Genomic DNA, 12146 nt, shown 5'->3' with positions numbered 1-12146 from the left:
ATATCTCATCTAGAGTATATATCATCAAGAGATTCTGAGAATCTGGAAAAATCTCTGTGTGACAGGGACAAGGCTGCATCCAATCAATACTGGATGCCCGCAGTCTTTGGACCCACTGCATTTAAACCCGGCAAACTCTTATGCAGTTATAACAATGGAAATCTGGAATTCTTTTTGGAAAACATGGATGTTGACTCCTCTGGACCGTGGCGTGTAATACACCACCACCAGCAGCCTTCAGCGTTGATATAAGACAGGATGGAGCCTGGATTCTCTGTTGCACTAGTTTCTACAGCCATCAAATGTGCTATTTATCAACATAAAAATATTCATCCTTGTATATTGCAAGATAAGGAAAAGTGATGGATTCATTAAGTGAGAAGCACTAACCATCCAGTGTGTTGCATTTGTTATTGCAGCAATGACCTAAAAGTGAAAAAAGTTGCAGATAGCGCCTCAAGTGTTTTGAGGCAACTGTTGTTGTGATTTGTTGCCATATAATTTTTTAGTAAATGCGATGGTAAAACATGCCATAGTTTAGCTTTGGTTAATAACTCAAAGGATAAATGAAAAATAACAAAAAGCTTTGTAAAAAATTTAACTGCGGTCCTGATGTTTATTGGTAACCTGATGACTTTATAGCCACGAATAATGAGTAAAACTGTCAGGTGAAGCTGGCTCTCTACACTCTCTGGTCCATGCTCCAACCCAAAATATACTTTATAAAGGAATAAAAGAACAATAAAACAAAATAAAATTTCAGCCCAAATCAATAAACTGCTCTGTGTGTGTGTTTATGAGGTATAGCTGTTTACAGAGCTGTTTATTGAGTGGTTTGACTTGAAATATAACTTAATTGTATTGTGGAAGTAGGAAGAGAAAGGACATGTGTGACTTTTTAATGATCAGATGTTGTTTAGCTCGCTGAAATATGGAAATACAGTGCGTCATTGGTTAAAGTAAGCATTCCTTTGTTCAATGAATGGTTTACATTTTAGGAGGAAATGACTCTCTGTTTGAACCCCTGCTGTCAATCTTTGTTTAAGATCGGATAACATTCTAGTCCATGCCATATGAGTGAGCCAATTCCAGCAATAAAAATAGCGGTGGCATTCAAAGCGCTGCCCCTCAGCACTCCTAGTAGATAAACGTTTGGTATCAAGTTCAAAATCCTACGTTGCCTCATTCTTGAGCTTTTGCATTCACAAGGTTTTCAGAAAACTTGACCTCTGACCTTGAGGTCAAGGTCACTGAGATTTGAACTTGTCCAAGACTTTTAGCAGATGCACCAAATTCTTACGTGTTATCGCATTCACAAATTTGCGTGTTTGCGCTGCCAGCCCGGCATGGTGACGACAATACCCCAGAGCCTTTTATAGCTAAAAACATGAAAAGCTGTAGAAACAGCAGAAAAACACATGGCAAGAAACATTTTTCAGTTTCAAAATCTGGAACTGTCACGTAAGTGACTTAACATGGTCACTTTATGGTTAGGAAAACGGATTAATTCATGCAGCTATTTAAAGTATTCACTGATTTTATGTTTGGCACATGTTGTCCTCCATATTGGAGGAGGTCAGCTCATCAGCTGAGGATGGTAAGCTGGCCTCTGTTAGGAGAGATATCAAATCTAACAGTGCCCTCCTCTGGATAAATCCCAGCATGACAAGCTGAGGTACAGTTCCTGTTTCGGTGATGAGGTTTCGCCAAACCAAGTGAAACCTGTGGTTCAACACAGAAAGAAGAACAGACGAGAGGCAGCCGGGGATCGTCTGTACAGTTTTTGTCTCCTGTTTTATTTGGATGAATGAAACACTTTCAGTTACAAAAATGACTTAAAATGAACAACACTGTACAATGAACAAGCAGTTATTTTTCTTCCTTTTTTTTTGGTTTTCAAGATAAATACAGTAAAAGGCTAACTTGCTACCACAAGGGAGAATAAAGGGGGGCAGACAGAAGGGGAGGGGGGCTGCTCACAGGATGGAAGACACAAAAGGGGGAGGAGTGACGGTCACGCAGTCCTACCCGCAGTAACACACACACACACTCAGACACACACACGCGGACTATTGTGGCAGGGGGAATTAAAGCTACATGTACTGGGAAGTTGGCAAACAGCACGTTACAGTTGACATAACAGGTCATGTGTTGGAGTTCGTTATTCTCCAAAGAACAATCTTTTTGTCTGCCACACCCATCCCACTTTCCAACGACCCAAATCCCGCCCAGTCACACACACACACACACAGACAAACACACAGACACACCCACAGGTAGATTCAACAGACTAGGTCGGCCCACCGACCGCTTCCAGCAAAAAAAATCTCAAACTTCCCCTCGTCAGAGTTTTACAGCTCACTCTTTCTCCCGCTCTCTCTTTTACACACACACACGCACACACAGGTGTAGACGAACATCCAGGGGTAAAGGTCATACAGGTAGATGTTAGGACCAAACATCGGGGTGAAGCAAATGAAAAGCAGGGGTAGGTGGGTGCAGAGGGAGGGAGGGAGGTGATGGTAGTTAAAGCAGTACTCTGGCAGCACAAGCAGAAAGGACACAAACTTAAGAAGGATCAGAACAGCTACAAAGATACCAAGAGAAACTTCATTATCATCGTCATCATCGTCGTCATCACCGTGATCATCATAATTATGAGAAGCTTAAGATTATTTTTCCAATGACAAATACTTAAAAATATACATTTCATCATCATCATCATCTTAATTATTATCATTATTATTATATCCCTTTGGATAGCTGAGGTTAATGCTTCAAAGACCGGCTCGCTAGGTGACATAAGGATTCAGAGGGGAGACGACAGAAAGGGTGGGATGGAGATCGAGGGAGAGAGAGGTGAAGGATGGAGCGGAGAAGCGTTGTGTAGAAGATAAGGTCAAGTTAGAGCTCTTTGGTTTTATTCTTTAACATCTGACTTGCTTTGCTGTGTTGCAGGAGAACCTTTGGATTAAAGCTATATTGTGGAAGAGGGAGAGAGAGAAGGGATGGATGAAGGAGAGGAAGAGCGTGTCGGTGTGGATGAGAGTGGGCAGAGGAAGATGAGCTTTCTTTTGCTCAGCTTGCTGTGTCTCTCACTCTTCAGCAGTTACATCTCTCATGGCTTTGTGCGCAGCGACGAAATTTGACTGCTTTCTCACATTTTGAAAAAATAGTCAGACTTTTTAGATGGGAAATGGGCTCATTCGCTTTCTTGCTGATTGTTAGATAAGATGATCGTGACTGTAGGGTAGATCTGAAGCTAAAGTCCAGGGTTGTCGGTAGTCTGGTGTAGCATAAAGAAAGGAAGCAGCATTCACTTTCTTCTAAGTTCCAGGATGTAATAACTCATGGTGCTATAGGGAGCCTTAGTAACACTTTACGGGTGTGCGCAACAAGGCAAAGTTACGCCTTCCTAACATCTACAAGCAGAGCTGGTGCTGAGAAACGTGAACAGAAAAGTCACACCGACATAAACCACCATCCTCTCAACTTTACCCTCAGTCACATGTTGGCTCACTGCATTGGCAGTCAGTCATCAAAGCTTCACTCTAAGTGAAGCACTACAGTTTAAATGCACTTTGGTACATACAGCAGAGAGCAGACGTGTTAACATTTGCATTAAATTCAATCAGCTATTTTCAGGTTGGTGCAAAATCTAAACCTGTTCATGTGTGGCTTTTTTTTTCTTTTCTTTTTTTTTAGCCAGTTTGATCTACTGTGTACAAAGGCTGATCTGACAACAGCGCTTCTAGTCTCCACTGTGGGACGTGTGACTGAGAAAACATTCAGTTCAACACCTCTACAATCCACAGGTTAAAAAACAAAACACCAACCCACACCTCTTAAGCTCAGTGGTTAAAATGTTAAAGACTGTATATAAAGGTGGGTCTGAAAAGTCAAGCCAGAAGGGAGGTGGGGAGTGCCTTAGACCTGCATTCTTTCTAATGGCCAGCAGGAGGAGACTCTTCCATTTGCAAGAAATAAGTCAAGAGGATTTAGTGTGACTGACAGTTGCTACTATCCGAGGATGCAGCCACCCTCAGTTTCCATTTCTGCCAATGTGACGGCTTGTTTTTGATTAAAAGAAGGCGACAGTCAAAATATGAAACTTGAGGCTTCACAGCTGAACTTTACAAGACAATCTTTGGCATCACCATGGTCGCATTGGCTTTATATGACAGTCTATATTTTTTATGCTACTGTAACCTTATCTAACATTCTGCAAGAAAGTGAAGATTTCATCCCTCCAGTGTGCAACTGTGTTTAAAAACAAAGAACAACTGCTGTAAAGATTTTATGGAGGAGAATGCCTGACAGTTATTGCAACGTCAGGATTTTTGGGAGCGTGAACATTGCGCTGGGTCACATGGCAGGGCATTGACTTTGGTATCATTCGCTAAGGGGGTATCCCCGCCACAGAGACCTGCACTTTGCACCCGGTCCCTCAAACCCCGAGGTTCGAGAGAGACAGAGAGTAGGGAAAAAAAGACGAAACATCTGAACTCTCAGGAAGAATCTAGATGTTTTGATCATGTGTACATCTCTCCCTCCAACTTCCACTTTCTCAACACACACACACATAAACACACACGTACACACACAGAGTTGTGAAACGTGTTTGGATGCGTCACCTAGCAAGCTCGGTTTCAGCCGTCCCCGTGGCTACCTGCCCTACGGCGCCTCCTGATGCACGTAGACTGATCAGATTGGGCAATAAAGACCCAAAGGCGAAAGAGGGCTAAAGTTGCTCCGAGGCACAAACCTGGAAGCTTTATAAAGTCTATAACAGATCCAGATTTGATGTCAGAAGAGCAGCTTTAAGCCCACAGTGCATGTTTGACAGGGAGGCAGCAGTGAGGGTAAGATGTGAGGAGAGGGCTGTGTTCAAAGCTCAACACAGACAGCGGGGGTGGTTTTCAGGGGGACAAGGCATGTGTGTGTGTGTGTGTGTGAGTGTAGACTGGAGCGTAAACCAGTGGGGCCTTTTAACCCTAAACTGCACCAAAACTACAATCCATCCAAGGATTTGGTCCCCTCCCAAATTGTTTCCAAACCTGTTGTCCATAAAGAATAATGACCTTTGACCTCACCGTGCCGCTTCCAGTCAGTACAAGCACACAGTCCACACATCCCCATACCCTAATACCCACTGGAGCCCCGCGATTTAAAGCATTCATCTATTTGGTTTATCATCAAAGAATATGAGGTATATGATGAACTATCTCTCTTTTACATCCTACAGTGGATGGAGGAAATTTAAAAAGAAGGCAAAAGCACCATACACAAAAGTGGAAACGGAAAGAAAAAACAGAAACGGAGACAAAGTGAGACGTTAGAAGGCAATTTACAGCTGGGAATTCAAAATCACCCTCTTTCTCCTTTGCCTCCTTCTTTCCTCTCTATCATGTAAAAAACAGCGAAGCCTTGGCCCTAGTTGATCTTCTTTTGTGTTTTTGGTTGTGTAGCTGTAAAGCTTTGTGTGTTCTCCCTGTGGAGAAAAGATAGAGAACAGAGGCAGCATTGTGCCTCAAAGAACACTTCATGCTGCACATCATATTTATCCTTTCCCTGCACCGACGCTGGATTTTAGCCCGACTTTTTCGTTTAATTACACCCAGACACAAAGCAGGACGTACGTCCACAAAACCTGCGCCCCTGCAAATCATGAAGCGTCGGTCCGCACAGTGCTACCTCTCACCGCCGTGTGCTTCCCTTCCCCTTTAAGAGGAAAGTCGTCTCGATGAGGAAAGGAAGGGAATATCTTCATATAAGTCCCCCCCCCTCCCCCCCCAACAGAACCTGCGTTTGCATTTCTGGTATTATTTGGTTTGAAGACAGAAGAAAGAACCTCAGAAGGGGGTTTGAAAAGAAAAACATGACAAATACATCCCCAAAAAAGGAAAATGAAAAAACAAAAGCACCTATAGGAATAAATTACCAAATAAATAGCAAAGATAAAGACAAGCAAACAAACCAACTCTACCCTGAATAAATAGTACAATCAAAAGTCTAAATCATGATTAACAAGGAGAAAGCAAAATCCAAAGAGAGATAGTTTAAATTTTTGGTCTAAAATCAAGTTATTATCATCAATGTTTTTTAAGGATCTTTTTTTTTCTCAAAGTCTTTTTTGTAAGCATTTTTTCTTTTTAATACATTAGCGATAAGTAAGCAGTAGAACATAGATCTTTTTTTTTCTACAAAATCTATAGAAGCACTAACAGGTACATTCCGTCTAAGAGTCAACGTGGAGGAAAGGATTCACCTTTAAGGTGCGACCACGCCCCTTCTCCCCACATCTAAAGCTTGGTTTGTGAAACGATTCTCGTGTGTCGACTGTCTTTTTCCGGTGCGGATCAAACCAAATATTCTTTGGATACGTTTGCGTCCAACTTGCAACACATCACCTTAACCGAGGCCTTCGCTGTGTGTGTTGTTCTGTATCTGTGAGCGCGTTTCACGCTGCTGTCTTTGGGTTTCGGGATTAGTGACGAGAGATCACTGCTAACCTTTTATTTTTCTAACCGCTTAAATACAGAAAAACACACTCAGACTAACTGAGACCAACACATTTCTCCACCCTTGTGCAGAAAAGGCGGTATCTGTCCCTGCCCGCTTTGTGTTTTTGGTTTGGTTCAGTATTTGGTTTGGCATTTTTTAATTTTTTTTAAGGTTTGCTATTCAACTCTTTTCGTTTTTGGCTTGTTGTGTTCGTCTTCAGTTTTTTTTTTCTGCCGAGACAGTCCGTTTCTTTATCTAATAAAAATCTGGAAGCTAAATTTTCACAGTATTTTTTCCAACCACCTGATAAAAATCTCTAGCACGACTACAAAAAAAATAGCTCTTGTAGTAAGTAAGCGAGTACGTTATCCCAAATAAGTAATAATAAGCACTAAAGTACAGTACATAAAACGGCATCAAGAGACACAGCAAAGATAAAACAATCGGAACCAACCAACAGAAAAATAAAAACAGATTTTTTTTTTCCTTTTAAATAAGATTTCAGTTCAGTGAGGTCATTTGCGTTTAGCTCCATCCAGGACCAGAGAGCTGAGCTGGAGAGGGGGGGGCAGAGGAGGGGAGGAGCCGTCTGTTGCTCCTCTAAGTCGCCTCCATCCATGCTACACAGTTTCAGACAGGCTGGCACTGCAGCCCTGACGCTTACAGACAGACACACAGCGATGCTTCGTTTGTTTCATCTCCTGCACCGTGTCCTCCTCCCGTCCTCCTCCCTCCAGCCACATTTGGTTTGGGTTCTTTTTGGTTTGCTTCTGTCGCTCCTTGGGTTTTGGGTTTGTTTGGTTTTTATTTGGTTTGGGTTTATTTTTGGTATCCTCTTTAAAAAAAAAAGCAAAAACAACAAAAAAATTTGACACCTGCTCCCTCCTCACTACAGCGTGTCCCAGCATACCCTTCTTTGTTGTAGTAAAGGATCAGTCCCCGTATAAATAAAGAACCTCCCCCCCCCCTTCCCGAGTTGGGTTTCTTGGACGGGCCGGGTGGAGGGGATTACAGCAGAGGGGAGTGGGGGCTTCTTCCAGTGTTACCCTCCTGTTCTCAGCTCCCCCCCGCTCCCCTCATCTCCACCTCTGTCTCTGTATTGTGTTCATGTGTCTTGGCTGCGGCTCTTATAGAAAAGCCCAGCCTTGAAAAAATGCTTTGGTTTCCATTTGAGAATTAATGGCAGTCTGAGGTGGAAAATGAAATGATTGATGGGGTGATGATGGAAACAGACAAATATCAGTAAACATGTCTAGACATACAGGTGTCAGGACGTCTACGCTGATTGACGAGGCAGGAACGAGAGCCAGCTGTGACTAAACTTGGCTTTATTGACTTGTTTAGCCTTCAATCTCAAACGGTGATTCCTGCAAATCTCCAATCACAGCCCCATTTCATACTTTCCAAACGGTCACCACTCTTTACAAACATCATTTTCAGAGTGTGAAGTTTAGCAGGGCGTGTTCATTTAAGCCGTGGAGTCACCGATAATGGGTTATCTTTAAGACCGAGCAAAGAGCGGGTCTGATTAAGCACAACAGAAAATGTTTAGGTCTTGATAAGAAAAAAAAATAAAATTCATTCACTCCTTGAAATCAACTCAGTGTGCCAACTCTTTATCTTTGAACTATTGGCACTTGGTGAGGGCTGAGATGAGCGTTTTATCATCACTGTAACGTATGTTCCTGCAGAGAAGGTTCACATTAAAAACAAGATGCCAGATGAAGACAGACACGTCCACGATGAAGATCAAGATCAGGGTTTCCGTCAGCGTATTGCAAGCCCCTCACGGGATCTCTGGGTCCAAACTGAGGGGCAAGTTTTTACTTTACTTATTTAAAGACTAAAGCTGTTGGCTGGGATCTTTTTTTTTTTTTTTTGGTTATGTAAACAAGGTTAACCGCGCTCTCCCGCTGGTATAGCCTACATTATTTTATCTTCATGTTAAGAGGAGAGAGAAACGCACTGTGGCTCCCTTTCTCCCGTTTTCTCACCATCGGCACAGAAATAGCAAAAGCCGCACCTACACAGTCCTGCTGTCCTGCCAGTAGGCCGTGCATGACGGCGGGCGAGGAGCCATTGAGCGCCACCTTTAACCGAGTGCCACCTTAAATCCCCAGCTGGACCCGACAGCTTTTTGTTCTCTGGTCTGGCGGAAACCCTGAAGATGACGATGACATTGACAATGACTCACACTCCAAAGCTAACACTACAACAGCATACAAAATAAATACCAGCTAAACCGTTCATAATGGCACTAATAAATAGTTAACAAAAAAAAAAGAAAAGAAAAAAATCTTCTCAAAGTGTAAAACATGTCAGGCCTGCTATGAAGTTAAAGTCAAACTATCCTATGCTCTTGCGACCAGAGGTAGGTAAAGAGACTTAAACACACATGAAGATACAGCAGGGCTGACAAACATATCATACAATCATATATGAGCTTTTACACAGCAGATGTTTGAAAATCACTCAAAGTAATCCAACATGCAAACCTATAGGAAACACATGAGCAGACGCAGACATGATGAGTCGATGCAGAATGGATGTGCGTGTGTGTGCATGTGTGTGTGTGTATGTATGTTGTGTGAAAGTAGCAGTAGAGTCCTGGTCCTGGATAGCTTCAGTATTTACACGTCCTTTGAATAAAGCTTTTCTCTCCGTATTTTTGGTTTTTGGTATTTGTGATTTTGGTATGGTTGTCGATTTTTTGGGATTTTTTTTGTTTTTTGTCATTGTGTATTCCTCCTCCGCCGCCTCCTCAGGTAAATTTTTGGTTTAAACGTATCCACCCCACTCCTCTTCCTTCAGACCCGCAGCTTTTCTTATTAATAATAACAACAATAAAAAAAAGAAAGCAAAGTCCTCCTCTTCTTCATTTTTTTTTGTCCTTGCGCCATTCCTTTGTCATATAGTAAAGTTTTTCTTTTGTCATTTTTGGTTTATGCACTTCGACGAGCACCTCTACCATCTCTTTGTTAAAGAGTCATCGGTTTGCTTTCCTTCAAAGAGAAAGAGTGGAGAGGTGCCGTGTCGACATCACGTGTTCTTGACAAAAAGGTCCCACGTTGCCTCCTTTCCATCTTTGTTTGGTTTTTTTTTTTTTTGGATAGATAAAGATTTTTGGTTTCAATCTTCTCCTTTCTCTCCCTTCTCCCCTCTTTCACCTCTTTCCCTCCATCTCTCCTCTTTCATTCTGTGTATTTTTGGCATCGAAAGACTGGGAGAGAAGGAGAGAGAGAGCCATTGAGGAAAAGAAAAATAACGAAAGAAGAGCACAAGAGAGAGAAAGAGATAGCTTTGGTGTGAAAGGCGAGGTTATAGTATCCTCCTTCCTCCTCCTCTCTGATTGGCCCTTGGTGGGGTCACTCGATCTTGGCCCCGCCCAGAGAGGGCGGGCTGTGTGCCATTTCGCTGGAGGAGCAGGAAGAGGCGGGGCTGGAGCAGGGAGAGGGGGAGCAGGGTGTGGGGCTGATGCTGCTGGCCAAGGGGAAGGGCGAGGACTGGGAGACTTTGGCTACGGCGGTGCTGACCAGTCCGGCGTTGGGATTCTGGCCCATGTGAAGGAGGGCGGGGTGGTTGAGGAAGAGGGAGGAGGGGATGCCCCCCCCTTGACCCCCGGATGCCCCCAGCATCACCTTGCTCCCACCCTCAAGAGTGGAAAGAGGTAGGTGGCCACCACTGGCTGCTAGGGCTGAGGCAGAGAGAGAAAAAAGGTTAATAAAATTGCCCACCATGGCCAGAGGACACTTTCACAGTATATCAGAATATAAAATCAATACTATATTAAGTTTTGGCTTTTAGTATTTGTCTTTTTTTCTTATTTCTTTTGGGGATTCATCATCTTTAGTTTAGTAACAGTGGTCCTTCTCTCCGGCTTCTTCACCTTCCACTGCTGAACTAAATGACTTCCTGCAGCACAGATCCCACCCTGACAACGAGCCTGAACTCGTTTCATTTCGCACGAGTGGGTGTTAGAAAAAAGTGGGAAAATGTTCTTTCCAAAAAATCCTAATGTCAGTCCCCATTTCAACACACTGGCGCGAGACGTAACAGCTTGTTAAAAATAATCGAACATTGTGAAATATCTTCAGCGAGCTAATCTTAGGGGATCAGGTTTGCATCAGTTTAGCTGATCGGAGATCTGTGATTGGCTGTTTCATGCACAGACTGTACCAAAGATAGAGAGCTGAATTTTAATTACACTCATGTTTATGACTGTTTAGCATAAGGAACACTTTTTTTTTTAAAGTGCTCATTTTACGCACATCTGCAGGCTTATTTTATTTTGCGGATTTACTGAAATAGGTTTGCATGCTTTTATATTTTCATGCTGCCTATTTTCACCCTGCTCTGTCGACAGTGAGGCAGCGTTGGTTATGTACATAAATAGCATAGCTGTCTAATAGACCTCACACAAAAACAAAACCAAAGACCTGCGGTTGATTGTGTACTATACAGCAAAGCCAAGGATGCTTTTTTGATTGCTCCTTTATTCCCAGTGGGTCATCACAGCAGAGGGACCCACTTAGTTGATCGGGCACAGATCCGAAGCCCTTCCTGACTCAACTCTCCCATTTATCTGTGCTTGGGACTGTAGGAGTAGGACAAGGAGGAGTGAACTAGCTGGTGACCCCCTGAGGCTGGGCTTGGATGCTAAACAAATGTATTAATTTCACAACACTGTGGCAAAACCTGCAGCTTCGATTGAAGCTGCTCAACATTAACTGCCTGTACAGCTTCTAATGTTTGTTCTGTGGGAAAAGAAACATTTGTAAATACGGCCCTTCTCTTAGAGTTGTGCAGTAAAGAGCAAAAGAGAAGCAGAAAGACGGTAGCATCAGCCCTGTTAGTAATTATATTGTGATTTGTTTATTGCTGTGGCATCATCTTCTTCTTTCCATTAGGGGTCGCCACAGTGGATCATCTGCCCCAACCTCATCCTGTCATTAGCATCCTCCTCTGTCACACCAGCCCTCTGCATCTCCGCCTTCATTACATTCTTAAAACTTCTCTGTGGTCTTCCCTTTTTTCTCCTACCTGGCAGCTCCATCTCCAACATCCCTTTTCAAATATATCCACTATCCCTCCTCTGCAAACCATCTCAGCCTTGCCTCTCGGACTACATCTCCATCACTCCCAATAAATATCTGAGTATCTTCAGCTCTGCCTCCTGTTTTTTTTGTGTCACCGTCTCCGTACATCATAGCAGGTCTCACTGCCATCTTCTTCTATTGTTATGGCATATGGTTTCAAAAAAAGTAATGGAGTAAGTAATAAAAGTTCAGTTCTTTGCCCCTGCATATGAAACATTTTAGAGTTGCAGAAGCAGCTGAGCGAGAAAGTAAAATCAAGTCACCGTGTCTCATATGCTAGATCTATCTATCTATCTATCTATCTATCTATCTATCTATCTATCTATCTATCTATCTATCTATCTATCTATCTATCTATCTATCTATCTATCTATCTATCTATCTATCTATCTATCTATCTATCTATCTATCTATCTATCTATCCTACATTCTGTCAATGTTCTATGTAAATACATTTCTAAAGGTGCTGCTGACATGAAATTATCACCAGATGTCACTAACAACCCATCCAACCAACTAAAATCTATCTGTAATTAGAAAGTAATC

At 42.7% G+C, this 12146-nt stretch overlaps 1 protein-coding gene across 7 annotated transcripts in view; it reads right to left on the bottom strand.

The window, feature by feature from the left end:
• Positions 1-1768: 1768 nt before the first annotated feature.
• pou2f2b (POU class 2 homeobox 2b) overlaps positions 1769-12146 on the bottom strand; it is a 70697-nt gene continuing 60319 nt past the window's right edge. For 6 of the 7 annotated variants that reach the window (XM_084943493.1, XM_084943490.1, XM_084943491.1 and 3 more), the window contains one exon: positions 1769-10198. In XM_084943493.1, coding sequence (XP_084799619.1) covers positions 9870-10198 — 329 coding nt within the window. In that variant the 3' untranslated portion in view covers positions 1769-9869. The remainder of the gene's footprint in view (positions 10199-12146) is intronic. The other variant, XM_084943495.1, reaches the window with a different exon arrangement.

Source organism: Perissodus microlepis, chromosome 11 (assembly GCF_051167445.1).
Source record: "Perissodus microlepis isolate ML-2025 ecotype Zambia chromosome 11, ASM5116744v1, whole genome shotgun sequence".
Taxonomy (NCBI): Eukaryota; Metazoa; Chordata; class Actinopteri; order Cichliformes; family Cichlidae; genus Perissodus; species Perissodus microlepis.
This window is presented reverse-complemented; position numbering and strand designations above follow the sequence as displayed.